Below are 24041 nucleotides of genomic sequence, written 5' to 3'. Positions count from 1 at the left end.
GATTTCATTGATCGAAATCAAAAAGAAAGCTTGTAGGGGAAAAAATTCCCTTAAAAATACAAGATGTATGATCTAAGTAAAAGCAAAAGTAGATCATGCAAGCATCCCCACACAGATTAGCAGAAATGCGGGTTGGAAACCAGCATGTACAGACAAATACAAGGAAAATTTGATTTTCTCCTCTCCATCACTTCTGTACCAACACGAAACTATTCAGCACGTCAGGCGGCTGCTAACTGCAATGGCTGGTCATCTTGAACTGCAGACAGCGGCAGAGGAAACACACAGACGTGCATCTATCTTCAGGCTAGTGTGAGAGGAGTTGTGAACGGGAAGACAGGCTCTGGATAGTAGAGAGCGAGGCAACTGCTACATACACATGACACACCGGAAACCCAGGACAGGAGATGAAGGGCCAAGGCAATGCCACATGCACACAAGGCACCCGAGACCCAGGAAAGAAGACAAGACAGCACTGATCCCTGTCTGATATTAGGAAAAGAACCAAGCGGTTACAGTGCCTTAAGTCTTTTTCCAAATGGTAGTTTTTGGTAATCGCTCAAAATAGACAACTAGCCATGTGCAGAAGCGCGTACCTGGAAGTACTCGGGAGGCTCAGGCGAGGGGATCGCAAGTTCGAGGCCAGCCTGGGCAAATTGGTGAGCCCCTGTCTCAAAATACAATACGAATAGGCTGAGGATGTAGCTCGGTATGTGAGGACCTGGGTTCAATCCCCAGTACCACACAAAGGAAGGGAGGGAGGTGGATGGGTCAGTTTCTAGAAGACAACTGTCAAGTTTTACCAACCTCTCTCTTTTTTTCCTTTTCTTTTTTTAAACGGTACTGGGGGTGGAACCCGGGGCATTCTCCCTCTGAGCTACACCTCCAGCCCTATTTTATTTTTATTTTTGAAAAAGTGTCTTGCTAGGTTGATGAGGCTGGGCTTGAACCTGTGATTCCCCCGTTTTAGCCTCCCAAGAACTGGGATTAAAGGTGTGCACCACTACACCCGGCTTCTAATTGTAAATGCTCCGGTGAGTTGCATAATATAATTTTTAAGTGAATATCACCTCTGCTGTTTCTAACAATTACCCTAGCTGAAAACAATCATGAGAACAATGAATAACGCTTGGAGAGGCACAGGCTGCAGCTTGAGTCTGAACTCTGCCAGGTAGCTCTGTGAGTCTGGGCAAATCACCTAACCACTCTGTGCTTTAATTTCTTTGCCTGTAAAATGGGGGTAATATTTTCTTTTTTTTCTTTTCTTTTCTTTTTTTTTTTTTTTTTTTTGGTGGTACTGGGGTTCCTGGAAGCCCTTCTATCTCCGGACTACACTCCCAGACCTATTTTTACATTTTTATTTGGAAACAGGGTCTCCTAAGCCAGCGCGCGCGCGGCTGGCTTCGAACCTGCGCAATCCTCCTGTCTCTGCCTCCCAAGCACGGGGATTACAAGCGTGCGCCACCACGCCCGGCATTATTTTCTGATACGTGCCACTGTGGGATTAAGTTGGAAAGCGCTCAGCTCATTGATTTCCATGTTATAGGCTCAATAAATATTGCCTAATAATTATTGTTAGTATTAGCCAGCAGGGGTTCAGAGAACGCAAGAGTCTCTAAAACGGAATAGAGGGTGCATGGAAAGGAATAAATCAGTTTCTCTGCAAGAATCAGGGGATATTCTTGTTTATTAAAAGAGAGCTTTTAATTAAAAAGCTGAGAAATCTTACCCTAAGCCTTACTCTTATGGGTTCCAGAGTAAATGCCATTCATTCGACACAAATATATTATCCCAGCTTCTTGATCATGAGCCCCTTAGTGCTGTGTTAAAAGTCGAGAGAAATGTGTGTGCATGTGTGTGTGCTCACGTGTGTGCATACTCACACAGGGGAGGAATGGGTCAGAGGATGAACTGAGCACTGTGCTAGGATCTGGGGACACAGTTACTAAGAAACACGGAGATTTGTGGCGTTAGACATTAGCGCACCTCAGTAGCTTTCGAACACTTGGCAGCATGTGGAAAAGAAAGCAGTCTAGCCACCCCCAGCCCCCGTCCTTTTTTCACACTCTCTGGAGCAGCTAGCCCAGTGCTTATGAAAGGCCACTCTGGCTGACATTCGACCCCTACTGCTTTCCTTTTCCTACCGCTGTGAGGTTCCTGGGCGTCCATGGTGTTATTTCCTTCTGGGTCTCCTCCTACATGGCCCGAACCTGCCTTTTGTACCGGTCACAGATCCTTTTCCATTACCTCAGTGTTGGTATTCCCTAGACTCCTATTTTAGCTTTTCCTTTCTGTCTTCCGATGGCCTCACCATCCACAGCTTCACCTATGACTCAAATGCTGATGACCAGCCGGGCATGGTGGCACACGCTTGTAATCCCAGTCCTTGGGAGGCTGAAACAGGGGGATCACAGGTTTGTAGCCAGCCTCAGCTTAGTGAGGCCCTCCGCAACTTAGTGAGACCCTGTTTCAAAATAAAGAATTTTTTTTTTTTTTTTTTTTTGTGGTACTGGGGTTCCTGGAAGCCCTTCTACCTCTGGGCTACACTCCCAGACCTATTTTATATTTTGAAACAGGGTCTCTTACGCCAGCGCGGCCGGCTTCGAACCTGCGCGATCCTCCTGTCTCCGCCTCCCAAGCGCGGGGATTACAAGCGTGCGCCACCACGCCCGGCAAAATAAAGAATTTTTAAAAAAGGGGGCTGCAGATGTAGCTTGGAGGTAGAATACTCCTGGATTCCATCCTCAGTACTGAAAAAAAAAAATTAAATGCTGATGACCGTTTATTCCAGACACTCATCTCCCCTCTGGGCGCCAGACCAGTGTTTTCCACAGCCTACAGGGCTCCCACTGGACCTTCAATACACATGCTTCAAACTCTGTGCTCAACATCAAACTCATATTTACCACCCCAACTCCTCCCTGCCCTTATTGACTTTGTCACTTTAGAAACAACCCTGGGAAGCTGGGCGTGGTGGCGCACGCTTGTAATTCCTGCACTTGGGAGGCAGAGACAGGAGGATCACGCAGGTTCAAAGCCAGCTGCGTGCGCTGGCTTAAGAGACCCTGTTTCCAAATAAAAAATTATAAAAATAGGTCTGGGAGTATAGCCCTATCCCGGAGGTAGAAGGGCTTCCAGGAACCCCAGTACCACCAAAAAAAAAAAAAGAAACAACCCTGTGTTACATCACCCAAGTAAGGCACCAAGAGGTCACACAAGCCTCCCTCAGCCTCCCTGTTAAGTGAATACTCTTCGATATTTGTTGAATCAACTTTATTGTCTGCATTGCTAGAGCAACAGGTCCTAGATTAGACAAACAGAGAAACAAAATGGCCAGGTGATTACCTGGCTTGGATTTTTGTCAGGGGTCTACTGCTAATAGCATGACCTTGGGCAAATTATCCAACATCTTTGTGCCTTGAAAATTAAATAAGCCAATACTCACAGTCCTTGTAGCACTGAAGTCAAAGCATTAGATATTGGTTTTATTACTGGTATAGTGTCAAGTATTGTTGGTATTGGTATTAGTATATTATTTCAGTTTTGGGCACAGCACTGATAAGTGAAAAATATGAATCAATTAATTAGTATAGGTTATGGGAACCGGTCAGAAGAACCACAGTAGGAACTGAGGAGATATCTAGTCCTACCATGACATTAATTTGTTGCAGGCTTTCAACAAGTGTTTTTAACCATTCTGAATCCTTGTGCCCTCTATCTAAAGTACAGATTAAAACTACTTATACCACCTCCTTGGCCGATCTCTTGGGACGTATTATGAGATAATGTCCACGTGGGACGTGAGAGGCACCCCTGGGATGAGAGGGAGTGCTTGCTATTTAGGTGTGAGATTGGACCTCATGATAGTCGAGAAGGAAAAATGTAATGAGGTTAAAGGGATGATAGCTTCTGGTTCCTGAAAGGAATAATCCTTTCATGTAAAGAAAGGATTTAAAGTGGAAGGAGGTTGGAAAAGCTGAGATAACTCTCTTAACCAGGCTAGGAAGAAAATGGAAAACGAAAGCAGTGGAAAATACACTTAGATTTAAACCAATGGATCCGATTTGGAGTCATCATTGAGCATATGATGTCCCAACCCCTCTAGCACATAAGCCTCCAAACACAAATATAACACAGTACTGAACAAAAAGCGAACGCACTTTTTTTATTTGGTAACTCTTCCAATGATGTATATTTATTATCTTGCACACTTCTAAACATAGCAATCGAGAGAAGGAAAAAGAAACTATTTCAGAAGAAATCTGACAAGAAATAAAGTAGCGAACAAGACCTCAAGAGTATGCAAAGTAACAACCTAGTTGAAGATACGAGGACTGATTAAAGAAAGCCAGAAAACATTCCCAGGGGAGGATTCTGCCTACAGAGCAACACATCTGGGAACACAGCTGGAAGAAAACTTCATTATCGAATCCTCGCTGCTGAAGCATTCTTTTTTTTTCTTCTTCAAGTTCTTTGCTTCTATTCTGAAAATAATGCTACTTATTTTCCCATGCCAGTGGGAATAAAACCAGATGGATGAGCTAGAATAAAAAATTTGATACGACTTATCATTTATCAGATTAGGTTCCTGTAAGAAGAAGTGGATAACCTGGACTAATGACGGACGGCGGGGGATGGACTCGGGAAATTAATGAATTAGCAGTACTTTATGCAGACAGACTGAAAAAGTAGGTCGCAGGATATAAGTTAGCTCTGTGACTCGCTTCCAGAAGTTAACCTGCTAAGGGATCCCAGCTTCATGCCCCTTCGGCAAATGAGCACATGGTGGAGAGATCAGAGGAGACTTTCTCTCTGGGAGGCTGCCATGTCCCCTCCAGTGTGTCCCTTGCCCTTACCAAATAGTCCACTCTCTCCAGTGTGCTAGTTAGTTATTAGCTGCGCCATTTCACAGGGTGCAGTAAACTCAGCGGGGAGAGAACGGACATCGCAGCTGGGTGTGGTGACACACACCTTGTAATCACGGTACTTGGGAGGCTGAGAAAGGAGGATCATAGGTTTTAGACCAGCCTCAACAAAAGCTTATCACGACACTCAGCAACCAAGCAGGCCCCTGTTTAAAAACAAAAAAATTAAAAAGGGCTGAGAGTCCAGTTCTGAGGTAGAATGCACCAGATTCAATCTCCAGTGTAAGACACACACACACACACACACCAAAACAAAAAAGAATGAATATCATGATTCTAAAAAGTTTAATATTCTGTAAGTGGCAGGCAAATTACCTCCAAAGTACACAGTACTTTGCTTGATACGTAATACTGGCAAATTGTGTGATGAATAATATCATGGGGTTAAAAAGTCAGCACAAAGATATTATATAGTAAGATGTAACTTACAGGTAAGAACATAACTGCCCACTAACACACTCAAAAATGCATTTACTGAATGAGGAAGATGGAGATGATAATTAATTAAGGTGTATTTAACATAAACCAAACATAAGCCACTGGACTCCCACCAAAATTATTTAAATAAATAGAGTTTTTTTGTACTGGAGATTAAACCCAAGGGCATTCTAAATGCTTCCAAGCTACACCCCTGACACTCTATTTAGTATTATTATTATTTTTTATTTTGAAATAGAGTTGCATGAAGTTGCTGAGGCCGATCTGAAACCTGAGATCCTCCTGTCTCAGCCTTCCATGTACTGAGATGGAATGTGTGTGCCACCACCACACCTGGCTAGATGGAGATTCTAATATAGTGATTCATTTCTTAAAATACAGCTATCAGTAGGATATTCTTACATATTCTCCATATTTTAATGTGTACATTTGAAGACTCAGATTCTCTTATTTAGCAATGGAACATACACTTGAGAACAGAACGCTGCACGCAGTCATTTCTGGCTCTACGTTAATATATGGTTTATGCCAGGGTGTTACCAAGTAAACTCATTGCTGCTCAAATGAAGGGAGCCCAACTAGAGTCCACGGTCAAGGCCCCAAGGCCTGGGGACCCCAATTCTATCATCCTCAACATAACAAAGTAAAAAAATCCCCAAACTTGGAATTAACTCTCTCAATGTTACCACTAAAGTTTTATACTTAAAAAACCCCACAAGGCCAAGCATGGTGGTGTATGCTTGTAATCTCAGTACTTGAGAGGCTGAGACTGGAGGATCATAGGTCTGAGGATAGCCTCACCAAGTAGTGAGACTCTCATCAACCTCATGAGACCGTTTCAAAATAAAAATAAAATAGGGCTGGCGGGTAGCCTACAGGTAGAATGTCCCTGAATTAAATCTCCAGTACCACCAAAAACAAACAAAAAACTCCCAGCAATACATTAAAAGAGAAATCAGTTGTGACAATTTATGAGATATGAATTAAAAAGCAGAGACAGATTTTTTTTACTAAAATCAGAACTGAACCTCTCACATTGTTCTACATGGTTTTCTTTCAGGCTCCTACAAATCCTATTACGTATTTCAAGAAATCACTTTACTCCTTTAGATAAAAACATCAAATTACTGAATGCTCAGCTGGATTCATAAATGTGAATAAAACAATTTAAGTCACGTGAGTGTCTGCTCATGCCCAGCTGGTTTAAATTAGTGTATTAAGTAATTTAGACACTTTTTTTTTTTTTTTGCAAAGGTTGCATGATTTAGTAAATTCCCATATGCTTCCACATGTGCCAACACTACTGGGTTATCTTCAATCCAGCTGCCGTTGTGGCAGTAGTTGCCAACTTTCAACAGCAGCAGAGAGTCGTGGACTAGCTTCAGGCTGGCTCACATGCAAGCTTCTATCGCTCCCAGCAAAATGCGGGTCATGTGCAACGAAAGAAAATTCATCAAAAAGAGTTCACCTCCACCATGTGAAAGCCAGGGTTCCGCAAATACCACTGACTTGGCAGTTTAAAAGCCTACAGCCTCCAATAAATTCCCAGAGTCTGGCTTCCAGTTTTAAATGCTATAGGTTCTTCTAAAGATTAATTATTTTTGAGGAAGTAGATTGGAAAATTATCTTTCCTTCATAACTAAAAATCTGAGAAGCCTTATACTACTGGAAAAGAAAGAAAGGAAGAAGGGGGAAGAGAGAGAGAGTATGTGTGTGTGTGTCTTATGTGTTAAAGTTTCATTACAAAAAAAGACTTCAAAGACTTTAGGAGAAACAAGATATAAATGAAAAGAACTACATTTATGCAAGATTTAAAAAGTAAGAGAAAAGGACACTGAAGCTATCACTTTAAGTCAAAAGCACATCATGAATGAGTGCTGGGCAGGAGGATAGTGTTAGATCCTGTAAGAATGAAAACATCATACTGAATTTTAACAAATGTTGGACAAAACAAGTTCATGTTGAACCAGCTGTCTGGACTCATAGAAAGCCTAAAAACTTTGGTGTTAACGCCAGGCGTGGTGGCGCACGCTTGTAATCCCTGCGCTTGGGAGGCGGAGACAGGAGGATCGCGCAGGTTCAAAGCCAGCCTCAGCTGGCTTAAGAGACTCTGTTTCCAAGTAAAAATAAATATAGGTCTGGGAGTGTAGCCCGGAGGTAGAAGGATTTCCAGGAACCCCAATATCACAAAAAAAAAAAAAAAAATGGTGTTTCCACAATACAGATAAATCTATCTGACATAAAGCTATGGTAGTTTTTATGGGGTAAAAGAAACAAAATGAAGAAAATAAAGAAGTCATTTAAAAAAATATTTTGCTTGTCTCTAAATGTCCATCAAAATTGAAAATTATTCCTTTGATGGATGAACTTCACCAAGAGCATAGAAAACCTCCTTTTCATTAAAGCTTGACTGCACCATCATCATAGGCACAAGCCTGCACTACTCACAAGCAAAGCAAAGACCCTGACTGGACGAATTACACAACTTTAGGGTTCTGATGAACTGTCTAAAACTATCCAAGATTTTTATTAGCACTGATAACTTTACTTTTCTGAACAGAGTACCTGAAAATCTCCTCAGCTGTTGCTATGCCAAACAGGTATGCCATGTCATCTATAACTTCCTTTGATGGTCTGCCACAGATACTTGTTATTACCTGAATATGAACATATTTATTAGGGTTGCTTCTGTCCTTGCAACATTTATACAATACAGAGCTGTGGGGTTTTTTTTGTGTGTGATAATAGGGATTGGACCCAGGGACATCCTACCTCTGAGCTACACCCCTACCCTATTTTAATTTTTTATTTTGAGACAGAATCTCACTACATTGCAGAAGGCCTAGCTAAGCTGAGGTTAGCTGTGAACCTGTAGTCTTCCTATCTCAGCCTCCCAAGTGGTGGGATTACAGATATGCACCACCACACCCAGCTCCAGAGTTAATTTTAGAATCTCCTGGAAATGCTAAGTGGCTGGAGTCTTACTCCATAGTCCAGAAATTCATGGCACTTGAAACTAAAATCATAGGTGGAAGGGTGTGGGGTGAGATATCTTCTTCACCCTAGTATCTTATCTGGAGATCTCTGGGTGTAGTACATGGCTCTAGTATCTCTGGCTATTCCAAAACGTCTAGAAAAACTACACAGATGTGTCAGGCAACTCAGAATCCAGAGCACAGACCCCAACTATCTTCTAATACCTCGTTGTGATCATGGTGTGACCTCAACATAGTTCATGGAGGCTGTTCAAACCATTCAAGATGCATCAGACTTAACAGGTCCATCTGCGGAGCACTGGACAAGGCTGGAACTTGTTGTGAAACTGTTGCCCAGTTAAGTAGCCACAGTGATTCTGAAAACAGCTGAGTCAATCCTCGCCCAAGGAGGCGAGCAGAGGTGTTGATTCTTTAACCTCATTTAATCGCATTAACACAACAAACTATTTGGAAAGGGTTCTGGTCTGCTTTAGCATGACGGGATACGTGTCTACACTTGGGCAAAATGTTGTGTAACACGAGTGAAGCGTGCATGTTACTTGCTGCTGCTTTAACAAGCAAAAGACAAGATATTTCACAGGTGTAACAGTTTATTTGCAATTCTGAACACATTCCATACACCAGTGCCAGCGTGCCTGAAAGGACTGTCTTACAGAAGACGAGTTTATCTACAAAAGCTAGCGTAAATGCAAGGAAGAGACGCAGGCCAAGAAAAGACATTTAACATAAAAATGTATATTCTTTAGCCTTGACCAGTTCTGTTCAAGATCCAAGAATGTTAGAGGTAATACAGATCTGTTGTTATTCTGTTTTCTATCTTGAAGGCTGTGTGTGTGTGTGTGTGTGTGTGTGTGTGTGTGTGTGTATATGTGCATATATGTGTATATATGTGTGTATATATGTGTATGTATATATATGTGTGTGTATATATGTATATTATATATATATATATATATATATATATATATATATATTTTTTTTTTTTTTTTCAGTACTGGGAATCCTGGAAGCCCTTCTATCTCCGGGCTATACTCCCAGACCTATTTTATATATTTTATTTGGAAACAGGGTCTCTTAAGCCAGCGAGGCTGGCTCCGAACCAGCGCAATCCTCCTGTCTCCGCCTCCCAAGTGCGGGGATTATAAGTGTGCGCCACCACGCCTGGCAGGCTGTATATTTTTAAGGACTGTAATTAGGAAATCTTGGAATAAATATGCTTTGTGTTTGTTTACTGATCTGAATATTCAAATAGCTGTTTGAATATTGGATGTGTCTACGTGCCTCCATTTCTGGTGGTTATGATAATCAAGAAATGTCAAGAGGTGAAAAAAATTAAAGAGATACAGAAGAAAGTTTTTTTTTTTTTTTTTTTGGTGGTACTGGGGGTGGAACCCAGAGGCTTTCTACCTCTGGGCTATACTCCCAGACCTATTTTATATTTTATTTGGAAACAAGGTCTAAGTTGCTGAGAGCCTCACTAAGTAGCTGAGGCTGGCTTCGAACTTGCGCGATCCTCCTGTCTCAGCCTCCCAAGCGCGGTGATTACAAGGTGGAAAAATACTTGTGTATAATTTGCATAAAGTAATCATGTCCATGAAGTACTACCACATGGTGCAAAGGTACATGTTTAGCGACGAGAAGATGGAAATAAAAAGGTTGTATCTTAATCGAGAAACAACGGTGGGACAAATTATGGAAAGCAGGAAGACCCACACCACACATCTCCCTGAAGGGAGAAGAGTGCCCTGGAGCTGAGGGAGCTGCAGGGTCTGAGGGTGAGAAGCACCTCCATTTCCTGCCCTGCCTGAAGGTAATCCACGTTTGGAGGCACTGAGCAGGATTTTGAAGAACATAATTATGGGCCGCAGGTATTTTCTGTGGAAACTAAATTATCATTCATGTAATGTACTTTAATTTTGTGAACATGCTTTAATTTTGGCTGGCAATGATTTCAACTTTAGACAACTAGAATTCTCCAGCCTCCTGAGCGTTCAAATCAAGTATGAGGATTCATGTGTAAAAAGCAAAGACATTCCAAAGGCTTGGCTAAAAAAAATGCTAGTCACTAGAAAATTACCTATTTTGCAGTGGCACGATTTGGCCCTACCTCCACGTCAAAACCAGCTCGCAACTTCAAAAAGCCACATGAAAGGAGATTGAGAGCAGAGCAAAGCTAGCACAGTTTTCATCTACCAGGTCATGTATAAAAATAACCACAACTCCCATTACCTTAGAAAGACTGTCAAGCTTATGCAAATGAGTGGTGTGTCATGCCCAGATGGAGGGATATACACTGAGGAGAAAGCAGAAACCACATCAAGGGGCCCAGGGAAGCAGAGAGGCTTTGAAAGCTTTGTAAGTCTCGCCTATGCTCCCGTACCTTTAATTGTGAGCTGCAGTTGAGTGCACAGTTGCCACACACTTTTGAAAGAAGAAAAGGCACTGGTTGTTTTCTTAAGTACTAACAGACTTACTTCTCTTTCAGAAAATCCACTACCCTTTTGAAGTCGGCCACGCAGTATTCTCTTTTCATTTCCATCAGCACGCTGTCGGAGGCAGACTGGACTGGGATGTGCAGAAAAGCGTAGACTCTGGGGTGGTTAAGGATTTTCGCCATTTCCTTCAAGAAATGCAAGGAGAAGACGTGAGTCGTTTTAAATCGGGACCAGTTGCCCTCAGATCGATACTTTCAAGGAAATAAACACAGCTCAACCCAGAGTGATCATCAAGGCTTGTAAAGTGGGCATCGGCTGGCAATGTCCTCTGATGACATTTGGGGATTCAGTACTGCCTTCAGAGAATTCCCCAGAATGGCGTCCTCACGCTCACGGTTGTTTCTGCCTAATCACAACAACGACGACAGCAACAAAAACGACAAAGACATAAAGTCAAACAATGCCAAGAGTAGGAAGATTCTGAAGTACTTCAAAACGAACACCACCCCAACTTCACCTCAAACTTTTCTATTTTGCTTTATTACATGAGCAGGAAGAAAAGCAATACTGAAACAAACCGTCAACACCTAATCTTGTGTACCTGAACAGAGAGCATTTCCAAGTTTAGACTGACACTTTCTTTTAATAATGAAGGAGAAAAGGAACTTGCAACTCACCTGTTTCTTTTTTATTTCAGTTCATCACTGATCATTTATACCTATATATAGACATGTATGATCACAATGATATGATCAATATATGTATGATCAATATATACGATCTGTCTATATTGTTAGTTATTTACTATGGAAAAGACACATGGCCAGATGCTGAGGTCAGCTGGTTCACCACAAGGTACCCATGTTTAAGAGACAGAGAAAGAAGAATCTGTGTCACAAGGCTAAAGAGAATAGCTTTGAATGAAACGAGGAAGCCCAAGTGTTTTATTATTCCTCTGAACACATAAAGTGGGTATAAATAAGATTGACAGAGATAAGGCCATCGTACCTTAACCATTTACGCAATCAGTTAGAAAACGGACTGATTTAGCCCTTCCCTGCGACACGCCGACAGGCTGCCAATGGAGACAGGTCCGCGTGAGCAAGAGGGCATGTGCACGCTGCTGCAGAGTCCGGTACTGATTAAGATGTCAGAGGGAACTATTCGCTAATCACTTGCCCAGTGATTTTTGTTTTGTTTTGTTTACAAAGTATTGCACATGCACGTCTGTTATCTCACTTCATCCTTAAAACAATATGTTTGAAGAGTCTGATGGAGTCAAAGAGCCAGCTCATTCCACACAGCCACATGTAGTTGCTCGGGAGTGAGTCAGGCAAGTGGAGGGACATGCCTTTTTGCAACTCGATTTTTTCTTTCTTTCTTTCTTTCTTTCTTTCTTTCTTTCTTTCTTTCTTTCCTTCCTTCCTTCCTTCCTTCCTTCTTTCTTTTTTTTTTTAACCAAAGTAGAAGCAGAAGCATGGGGATTAACTCAAATCAGTCATCTTTTCAGGAGACACTTAGAAGGTTTTTTTTATATATATTTTTATTGGTGCATTGTAGTCAAACATCACAATGGAATAATAGACTTGTGAGGATATCCAAGCACACATCATCCAATTAGCCCTTATACAATCTCCATTCCCTCCCTCCCCCTCCCTCAATCCCATGGTTGATTTAGTGATTAACTTTGATATATTTGTTTACGTACATCATGTGTTTTAAAGAGATTCCATCTTCCCCCATCCCATCCCCTCTAATTGGTCACCTTAATTGCTCCCCATTGGGCCCTTTCTTCAACTAGATTTCCTATTACCCATTTCTTCCTATTTTTTGCATATTAGGGAAAGCATCACATCTGATTTTTTATTTTCTGTGATATTTCTCTGTGTATGCCACATTGCATGTTCCGATCCCACTCTTGAAGGCCCTGGCACCGGCCTGGTCACCTGGAAGACTCTGATCCCGGCCTCGCTAGCTCCAGCACCAGCCTTGCCTCATGGCAGGCTCCAATCCTGGCCTTGGAGGCCCCAGCACTGACCTTGCCTTAAGGCAAGCTCCTATCTCAGCCTTGGAGGCCCCAGCACAGGCCTTAGCTCATAGCAGGCTCCGATCCTGGCCTCATTGGCCCCAGCACCGACCTCACCCCTCTGTAGGCTCCAATCCCAGCCTCGCTGGCCCCGACACCGGCCTCACCTTTCGGCAGGCTCTGATCACGGCTTCAGAGGCCCCAGTGCTGCTGTCCCCCCTTGGCAGATGAGAGCATGAGAAATGCTTGTATTTAATCAGCAAGACCTCACGGAGGCCAAACCCCGAGGGGAAGACGTCATCTCTGGCAAAAATACTCCCTGCTCTTAGATTTCTACACTAATAAGTTCCAATGATCTAAAACAGGATCCCAAGAATTAGGACTGTGGAAGAAGTTGAGTCCACGAAAGATAAATTTTCTAGTAAAAGGTCTGAGCCTTCAGAATTTCTCTATATTGTTCCAGCTGTAATAAAGGGCAGTCAGAATTCAGGGGCTGCAAAATTCCTCTCGGCAGGCAGGTCCTTTGACCTAAAGATTAGCTCCCAGCACCTCTCTGCCAGCAGGAGAAGCTGCAAACCTGCCTTCTGCCCCATTTCCCAAAGAGATGTAAAACTCTCTCTGGAATCTGGGCCATTTGTTTCCCTCTTAAGAGATAAGCTCTTCTCTGGCCTTAACTTAACAAAAGCCTACCATTTGTGACTCAGCAGCAGGACAGTAAAGAACCCAAAAGTCTGCTTCAAGATTATGCATTAAAGAACAATTATAGAAATCCAATCACCTGTGTTATGTTTTTGTCCTGTCTACTAACTGTAATATAAGTATTGCCTTATAGGGGATGGCGGAGCAGACAGGACCGGACAAATCCTCAATGCAACCCTATGGATCTTGATAAAGGAGGGCCTGGACTAAGCCCTAGAGACAAAAGACTCTGGAAGGATCATAGGAGATCCTAGAAGACTGAATTTCTCCAAAAACTGGGAGTGGTGGCGCACGCTTGTAATCCCCATGCTTGGGAGGTGGAGACAGGAGGATCACGCAGGTTCATAGCCAGTCTCACTGGCTTGAGACCCTGTTTCCAAATAAAAATATAAAAGTATAAAAGTAGGTCTGGGAGTGTATCCCAGAGTTAGAAGAGCTTCCAGGAACCCCAGTACCAAAAAAAAAAAAAAAAAAAAAAAAAAAAAAAAGGCAAACAAAGCTAAATGTTTAGTGCCTTTAATCTGGGTTACTTAGGAAGCAGAGGCAGGATGATCCCAAGTTCAAGGCCAGCCTCAACAATGTAGCAAGATCCTATTTCTATGCAAAATGAAAAAAAAAAAAAGAAAAAAAAAAGAGGGGGCATGAGAGTTGGGGGTAGCTCTGTGGTAAAAGGCTTGCCTACCACATATGAGGCCCCAGGTTCAATCCCTACCACTGAACAAATAAACAAATGTTTAAAAAATTAAGAATGATGTGGTGTACCCTTTTAATCCCAGTACTTGGAAGGCTTAGGAGGATTGCAGGTTTGAGGACAGCCTCAGCAACACAGGCAGACTATCATGAAATAGTAAGATCCTATTTCAAGCCCTCTTCTAATATATATGGGAGAGAGAGAGAGAGAGAGAGAGAGAGAGAGAGAGGGAGGGAGGGAGAGAGAGATATCAAGCGAGAGAGAGATCGAGCGAGCGAGTCCGAGTGAGCTTGGAATGTACCTAGTATCACAAAAATGAAAAAAAATTTTGAAAAAAAATGAAAGAAACTAAACCATATTCTTTTCAAATATCCTAAAATTAGCTTGAGATATAAGTAACATACTACCAATTTGCCCATTTAAACATGCAATTCAACTTTTTTAGTATGTTCACAGAATTGGATAATTGTCACATAATTTTACAGCATTTTACCCCCCCCAAAAAAAAACCAAACTCTATCATTAGCAGTTACCCCTTTTCTCCTCTATTTCATGATTTCCTCCCAGCCACAAACAACTTCTAGTCTACTTTCTGTATCTACATTTGTGTACACTGGATACTTCATTATAAATAGAATCACAAGTTTGTGGTTGTTTTGTGATTGACTTACAATGCTTTGGGGGGCCATCCATGCTGTGCTATAAAACAGCTTTTAATTTAAATATACAAGGAATCAGAATTTATTAAATACATTATTCCCTGCAAAACTATTTCAGAATTATTATTATTTTGTGTGTGCTCTCAGCAACTGTTTCCAAAAAAAAAGAATTCAAAGTAATGCCATTAACTACTGTGACAAAGTTGTTGTGACACTACACATCTCCAGAAAATTCTCATCTTCCCAATCTGAAACTCTGTACACACTAATGCTAGCTCTCCATTCCCTCTGCCCCTGTCCCTGGTAAACGCCATTCTACTTTCTGTTGCCATGAACTTGACTGTTCTAGGGACCAAATGTAAATGGAATCACAAGATATTTGTCCTTTAGTGGCTGGCTTATTTCGCTTAGTATGTTTTCAAGACTCAATGTTGGGACAGCTACATTATGCCATTTTTTTTTTTTTTAATATCGTTTTCAGGTAGTTGGAAGCTCTACTCTCAATGCAGGACCATGCTATGCAGACTTCTACTCACACTTACTGCCATGTCTTGCAATTATAAAACACATCTTCCTACCCCCAAGCTAACTCCTGTCTATCTTTACTTTCCTATTTCCTTGCTCAGTGCCTGGCGCTTAAATGCTTAGAGTTCAGTGTATAAATGATTGACGGGCACAATCAGAACACATGACTATTTTCAGTAAGTCCCACAAAGACTTCTCTAGAACAGTCGAGAGCAAAGCCTGTGTTCTGGGAGATGCTATTTCTAGAGTCACCTTCAACACTTGCAAAGTCAAATATGTCAAAATAGAATAAGACCTGAAGCATATTTCATCCATTACTTAATTAATATCATTATAGCACTATTAAGTGAATCACCAGTACCTACATTTACTCGCAGCAATTTAATAATAAATTATCATTAATAGCATCAGAAAGTGAACGAGAGCCCATAAGAAGGGAAATTTCCCAGTCCTTAGGTCCCAAATGGAAAGGATTAGATTTTGTGAACAGATTCTAATTTATAGTTGATCCATCACATAATCATAACAGGAAATTCATTTTTAAACTGCAAAGAGTTAATGTTTTCAGAATTTGTGCTAAAATAGGTTGAGGCAAAATGTCTGCTCTAATTAGCTTTCACAGAAATGTGAAAGGACTTCAGTGTTCCTTTACCATCACCACTTCATCTTGGTGTCAGAGTCAACGACCACACTTTACAAAGATAAAAACACACAGCCTAATACTAATGTCAAAATGCTAAAAGTTAAAATTATACACACACACATATTTATTTTCAGCTGACATCACCAGCATTTAATTTTACTTTTCCTATATTTCTGTTCTCAGAAGTAAAGAAAAAAAAAAAAACGGGGAGTTTTCATATCCTGCTTGTATTCGTGGTTGAACGAATCTATAATATGTGTAAAGATTTATGAAACTAAACACATTCCAAGAAGATAAATTTTACTGTCCTAGTTTTAAAATAACATAGGGGAAAACAATAAATTTCTTGTGATCCAAATACTATATATAGCATGAATTGATATACTTTTAAAAAATATATAATCCACTTACAATTGCCTTTTTCTATTAAAAAAAAAAAGATTGAGGCTGCTAAACACTAAGAGAACAAATCAATAGTTGATCAATTTAATGGGAAAAGGACAGCCTGGTTAAATTAAGTATTCGGCTGAGACAGTTCTATTGGCTTTTTTTAAACATGATATAAATAATTGAGCAGTCCAATGGAAAGGCAGACGTTAAAGATTTATTTAAATGTATTTACGTCATTTATCTGCGGTCTGATTTTCCAAGTTGACGCTTACCCTAGGATCGCGTTTGCTCTGTGCTTCAGGTACAACACAGTAGGGAGAATGGCCTAGTGATTTAAATGCTTACTTGGTATGCAAAATAATACAGCTAAGCAGGTACTTGCTAAACATCAAGCGAGCTTTCTAGGATTAGGGATGAAAAGCAGATAATAACACCTTCTGCATTTTATAAACAGGTAAACACGTAACTGCCTCACTTAACAATGGGCACTTTCTGCATCTGCTGGCTGCAACTCCTCAGCATACAGAACCGCACCAGATGGGCCCTTATTGTCATTCCTTTGGTGACTGTATTACTGTTTGCCAATATTTGGTGGCAGTAGTGGACTCCACTGTGCGGTAGGTAGTATAATCCCTGTCTACTAGGAGCAGCATGGGAATGCTGTGGCCAATGGAACCAGGTCAGAAACAGCATGTGTAGAAGGCTTAAAGCCACTTGTCCTCTTAGCCCTCCCTGTCTTCCACTTCTTTCACAGTCTGTGTTTTGAAGTAGAGACAGACTGTATATAGGCTGTATTTATAGACAAATTCTATGATGAATTTATAGCAGGAGCAAATTTTTATTTTTGTACTGGAGATTAAACTCAAGAGCTCACTGGGTTTAATCTACCACTGAACTACATCTCTACCCCTTTTTCCTTTCCTTTTCTTTTTTTTTTTTCTGGGAGGGGTCTTGCTAAGCTGCTGAGGCTGGCCACAAATTTAAATTTGCAATCTTCTTGCTTTAGACTCCTGAGATGCTGGGATGACAGAAGGGTGTCACTGAGCCTGGCTCAAAATACTTTTTTGTTGTTATAAGCCACTGAGATCGTGGAGATCATTTATTACACAATATGTCCACGGTTATCTTCACTGACCGCAATAGTTCATGTAGAGTGTCAACTTGACTGGGCTAAGGGGTGCCCAGACAATTGGCATAACATTATTTCTGGGTGTATTTCTAGAATAAATTAGAATTTAAATCAGAAGACCGAGGATCTACCCTCATCAATGTACAGGGCATCATCCAATCTGCTGAGGGCCAAACCCAACAAAATAGCAGAGGAAGGGGGAATTCTCTCTTCTCTTGGAGACTTTCATCTTCCCCTGTGCTCAGACATGGCAACTCCTGGTTATCGGCCTTTGAGACCCGTGGGTTATATTAGTGGATGCCCTGGTTCTTAGGTCTTTGGACTCAGAGTGATTTTTTACCACTGGCTTTCTTGGTTCTCCTGTAAACAGGTGGCAGACGTGAGACTTCTGAGCCTTTATAATTGTGAGAGCAAATCCCCACGGTGAATCTCTTCATCTATCCATCTTTCTTTCTTACTCTTTCACTCATCTATCCACCACCTAGACCTCATCCACGTGTGTGTGTGTGTGCGCGCGCGCGCACGTGCTTTCATGCATATACATATATTCTATACTGCTTTGGGAAAATGGTTAATCCATTTTGTGGATGAAATGATATTCTCATTTTATAGATTAAAAAAAAACAGCATTTAGAGACCTTTAAAAGAATACAACTTTAGTTAAGATCAGTAAGTAGAATAACTGTACTTAGAACCTAAGCCTGTCAGAGAGCAGAATGTTTTTCTTAACCAATTTTCAGTAAGCGGTGGAATGACGGGAGGCTATCACTTACCAGGGAGAAGGGAGAAGGAAAGTAATCAACTCTGTGGGAGAGGCAGGTTTCACCCCAGAAAGAGGTCAATTTTGAATGATAAACAAAACATTTTCTAGACAAACTGCAAAGGGTAAGACATGTTAAATAATATAAGTAACGATGGAGGCCACAGTTTAGATACTCAAGGCCAACTGTCCATAGGAAACCAAAGCTTATATCATTCGGAGCCCCCCAAAACTAACCTAAATGTAATCAAAATACCAACAAAAGTTCTTTTATCCTTATTTTCATGGTGTAACGAAATTAAAACCAATTAGCTGTAAACGAATCAACTTGCACATCTCTGACTTGAAAAAGAACAGAACATATGACAGTTAACTGTGGGAAAGGCCAAAAAACAACTTTCTCCTTCAATCTCAATAAAGTGCTCTGTAACTGATAGATCATTGAGATGCATACCCTTTTTTTTTTTTTTTTTTGGTTTGAGGCTTTCTAGTTCACTACCCTTTTGTATGAACAATAAACTCTTAAAATTCTAACTTAATATTTTATTTCTGTCACGCATACAGCAGGAGAGTCTAGTGACCTGCCAAATCAGTTTTTTTATTCTAATGTCAATTATGCTTAAAAGTCCATTTGGAAGAAAATAAGTACACTTGGGGACCAGCTAACGATTCTCTGCATTTTAGTCTATGTACCAATTACCATACTTTTTGTTGAAATCATTCTTAAGAGAGAGATGTTCATTTGATGGTCGAGCTTATAGAACTTTATAACATCAAGCCTGCTATTGTGCTTTTTTTTTTAAAAAAAAAAGAGATTCATAAAAGAGTGTGCATAACAAAAAAGCATTATTCTTTTTTTTTTTAATGAAGTGTTCTCTATTGTATGAGAAAAGCATATTCACTTTTAGGATTTTGTAAAACAAAGAAAAATAGACTAAGAAAAGCCAATCATTGCACAAAGCAATCATTATTAAGAGAATAATTCATTACTCTTATTATCATCTTGAAGAAACTAAATTATGAAATTATATCTGATACTGTTCAGTGAATTTAGGGAAAGTGAAATGATTTTCAAAGACCAAAATACTAAGCTGAGAGTGTATCTTGACAATACATCATTAAGGATGAGCTTGCATCTTCAAACCTGAAAGAAGACAACCTTTCTTCTAAACAAGGGCCAAATTACTCAGGCACTAAAACTCGAGGGACTCCTCAAGCTTCCACATTAGCATAATGGGAGAGAAGAATCTGAATATGAAAACAACAGGAGGAGAAGAGATCCACAGTATATGTTATTACCATCAGAGTAATGTCCCTGGAGCTACAGGGAAGAAAGGGGTGAAAAAGTCCGTTGACATAAAAAAAAGTTCTGTGTTAGAAGAACAGCTTCAGAATGGAAAGCAAAAGGAGAAAAGAGGGATGGGTGATTCTCTTCTCCCTCCTACATTTAGTAAATAGTAGTGGAAGCCTTTAAAATGTGGACCAGGAAGAAGTCATTTAATTGGAAAGATTTCAGAGGAACCAACACAGCTCCCCAGTTCTTTCCAAAGACAGGACTTGAGCAGTGATGTGGGGACCCAGAAAACAATGCCCCCAAAGCATGACAGGTTGACACGGGGAAACTGGAAGGCCTCACTGCTTGACAAGCAGGTTTCTCTAACTTTCCTTTGCTACTCCCACCTGCCAACCATGAGGGACTCTCCAATTCCCTTATCTGACGGAAGCAAGCTCCTCCAAAAGAAATGCTACTGTCTTCCCTACAATCCCATCACCCAGGGAAAATTAATTACCAGAGAAGAAACAAGAGTCACAGAGTCCTCACCCCAGAGAGACTTCTCATCTATTCTTCTGCAGCAGCTCAGAAGGACCTGAGCAAAGGAAGCAAACACTTATTCCTGAGGCCATTCTGACTTTAACCTTCCCCACCACCTCTCCAGAAACAAGATGAACTTTGTGCAGGCTATTGTGTTAGCTGGCCCATTAGTTTCCCCTAAAAATCACTTACTGTCCCCTCTCCATTGCTTACATCCTCATTTCCCTCTCCTCTATGAAGAGGGGTCTAAGTTTTGGAATCCTATTGGTTCATTGGATAATCATTTTCCTGTGACCCCTATACATCAATCTATTAACAGTTCATTTTAACAGATGCAAACCTTCAGAAGAAAGAGGGAAAAGAGAAAATTCCTTCACCTTTAGAATGAGAATGATAATAATATAGTTAGCATGTGCATTCATCTGTTTTCTGTTGCTATAATTGAATATCACAAGCTGGAAAATTTATAAAGAATAGAGGTCTATTTAGCTTCTGGATCTGGAGACTAGGAGGTCCAAGAGCTAGTATCTGGTGAGAGGCCCTTGTCATATCATGGCAAAAGGCATCACAGGATGAGGCCACCAGAATGCAGGAGAGCTTGCCTTTATGACAAAGCCACGCCCACAGGTCATTAACCCATGAACGCACTAACCTCACAACCAATCACATCCTAAAAACAAAACAAAACAAAACAAAACAAAAAAAACACCTTTTAAGCATGGTGCACTGGAGACCCAGTGTCCAACACATTAAATTTGAGGGGCTAATTCTTACGTGCTAGACACTGTACTGTGGAGTCACGCTCATTGTTACTTAAACTTCAGAGGAAAACTTAGGAAGTTATTTTATTTTACTACATCAACCGCGCACACAACACAGCGGTGAGGCTGGAATTCAGACAGGGTTCCCTGACACTGCCACATGACGTACCTGCTTCATGACAGAATCACGAAGGCATCAACAAGTCATTTCAGAGCTGAGAAGGAAAGAACCATTGGAGATCAGTCTCTCCAAAACAAGACACACAATACAGAAGTTCCTTGACTTCTGTATAAGTTCAGGTTGTGGCCCAGTAGGCTCTATGTAGATAAGCAATCCTGGAAGAAAAACTGCATAATAATCTACCAAACATCACAGTGCAGCCACACAGCGCACTCTGGGGCACCACTGTTTCCCTTCCTCAACATGTGACCACATGGCGCTGGGAGCCGTAGCTCACTGAGAGGGGATCCTTTCATGTAGCAGAGGAAATGGTGAAAATTCAAAATCTGAAATACTGTTTCTATGGAATACATATTGCTTTTCTGATATCATAAAGAATCCTAAGCCAATCCATTGTAAATCAAGGACTATATGCATAACTACATATATTTATATATTAGATAGAGTATACAGTCCCTGATATATATAATGTATACACACCACATATGTATAAAATGTGTATAACATTATCTAAGTATCAGAGGCAATTCTTGTGAACTCTTCCTTGGCTTTCCTTGGCTACTTTGTGTTACTATAACAAAATATCTGAAATTGGATGTCATGATAAAGAGAAATGGTTTTACCTCAGTTCTGAACATCTTTAGTCTTGAATGTGGTGATGGCCTCACTAGTTGCAGAGTCCCAAGATGATACAGGGCATCATATAGAGTACATGTGAAACTAAATTAAATGACTTTTATTACATTACCTGAAACAAAATGTTGATAAATTAATGGGAACACTGCAGTCTTTTGCTATTGAACAATATAGATTTTAAATGCAAACTAACAAAAAGGCATCCATTTTCCTAAGGCAACTAAAAGACAGTCTCTCCTTGTTTCTATATTAATTATTTTCACGTAGTAGAACTGCATTCCCTGTCAATTCTTAATTGGAACTGAAGTGTATGCATTTTCACTTACTGTATGGTAGGCTGGCTTGTCTAAGAACACCTTGCCAGACCATTTTCTGAGATTTCAGTCTTTGTGTGTGTGTGTGTGTGTGTGTGTGTGTGTGTGTGTGTGTGTGTGTGTTTCTGTGGATGAAACCCAGCGGCATTCGACCTCCAAGCTACACCCCCTGCCCTATTTTTTTATTCTTTATTTTGAAACAGGGTCTCACTGAGTTGCAGAGGGCCTAAGTAGCTGAGGCTGTCTGCGAACCGCGATCCTCCGGTCTCAGTCTCCTGAATGCTGGATCAGTCTGCTACTTTTAAATTCCAAAGAGATAAAAATCCAGCAGCTCTTCCAGGTAAAATGAGCAATGAGGAAAGAGTTCTAATGTGATGAGTCAAATTTACTTACCCCCCCCAGTACTGGGGATGGAACCCAGAAGCATTCTTTCTCCGAACTACAACCCCAGTCCTATTTTTTTATTCTTTATTTTGAAACAGGGTCTCATTGAGTTGCAAAGGGCGTAAGTAGCTGAGGCTATTTGCGAACTGTCATCTGTCATCCTCCTGTCTCAGCCTCTCAAATGCTGGGATTACAAACATGTACTACTACACCCAGCTTATTCTATCATTTTTTAAGCAAATGAAAATTAAAATTCTATACAACTAAAGTAGACTTCTTCATAGGAGAGGGAGAAATAAAGATTTTATATATATATATTCATTTCCTCTCTTTTTAGGAATATTTTGCATATAAAAATATACAAAGTATATAAATATTTTGCATATAAAAATCTGATGTGAGCTGGGCGTGATGGCACACGCTTGTAATTCCCGCATGTGCTGGCTTAAGAGACCCTGTTTCCAAATAAAAAGTATAAAATAGGTCTGAGAGTGTAGCCCGGAGGTAGAAGGGCTTCCAGGAACCCCAGTACCACCAAAAATAAATAAATAAAAAATAAATCTGCTGTGCACCTTTTGTAAGGTTCTGTACAGTGATAATGGAAACATTCATTTAATTGTATTTTGAGATATTACACTTTATCAGTTTTTGGTAGGATTTCAGTGTTTTTTAAAAAGTTAGAGCAAGTATTGCAGTGCTCTCACCGATGTGACTCCAATGGTCAAAAGTGCTGTAATATCTATTTCTATTGCATTGTTTGCTCACCTTAAATGTTGGATCAAACATGATTCTCAATAATAATGATGGAGATAAGATGTCCTGTATTACATGCTAATGTCAACAGACATCAGGTAGTGTGTTCTTAAATAAATATACTTTAAGTTGAAGGTCAGCCTATTACGCTTTATAGAAGAGAAAATTTCAATGACCAGCTAACCAAAAATAGTTTGTCATCATTTTCAAGTATAAAAGAATAATTATGAATATTACTAAATTATAAAGGCCAAAAAATAAAATCCCTTTTAAGGTAAGCAAGATGTAAGAGGGTCACTTAACAAGGTATATGAAGGATTCTATTCAAGTGCTATGCTAGTACCTTATCTGAAATTTCCTCTACAAAGTAGACTTTCTAAATACCTCCCTTAAAAAATTCACTGGCCATTTTGCTCTTCATATTTCTAAAATAATTGTAAAGTGATAATCAAATTCACTTCAACTTTCACTAAACATTAACATATGCAACAAGATATTCCCAAGGTTCATTTTGAAAAAATATACTATATTTCATCATTATAGTTTTTGCTGAAACAATAGCTTAAGAAGAGCATGAGAATCTGGTAGTCTAAAATACAGCTCACCTTTAAAATATCTATGTGTCTAACATCTGTTTACTGCATTTATATTCACAAGTACTTTGCATTGATAGATATAATTATATATTTCTGCAGAAAGAAAAAGTATATTACCCAACCCTGTTTAGTCTCATCTGGATGTAATGCAGGAATCAAATTTTGAAATGGCCAGATGGTGAAAGGAAATGTCTACCTTTAATCATACCCCAAACAGCTGATGGTCCTTTTTGCTACACCATGGCACCTACTAATAACTTTAAGACACTCACCACATGTGAGGCTGC

General features: G+C 40.3%; 1 protein-coding gene across 1 annotated transcript in view; it reads right to left on the bottom strand.

Annotated features, from left to right (window-relative positions):
* Nucleotides 1-24041, bottom strand: part of CDKAL1 (CDKAL1 threonylcarbamoyladenosine tRNA methylthiotransferase) — a gene marked incomplete at both ends in the record, with an annotated part of 604736 nt that overhangs the window by 185955 nt on the left and 394740 nt on the right. The window contains one exon of the mRNA XM_080710287.1: nt 10834-10979. Coding sequence (XP_080566413.1) covers nt 10834-10979 — 146 coding nt within the window. The remainder of the gene's footprint in view (nt 1-10833; nt 10980-24041) is intronic.

This window comes from Muscardinus avellanarius (assembly GCF_963383645.1).
Source record: "Muscardinus avellanarius genome assembly, chromosome: 14".
In the NCBI taxonomy this organism is placed as follows: Eukaryota; Metazoa; Chordata; class Mammalia; order Rodentia; family Gliridae; genus Muscardinus; species Muscardinus avellanarius.
This window is presented reverse-complemented; position numbering and strand designations above follow the sequence as displayed.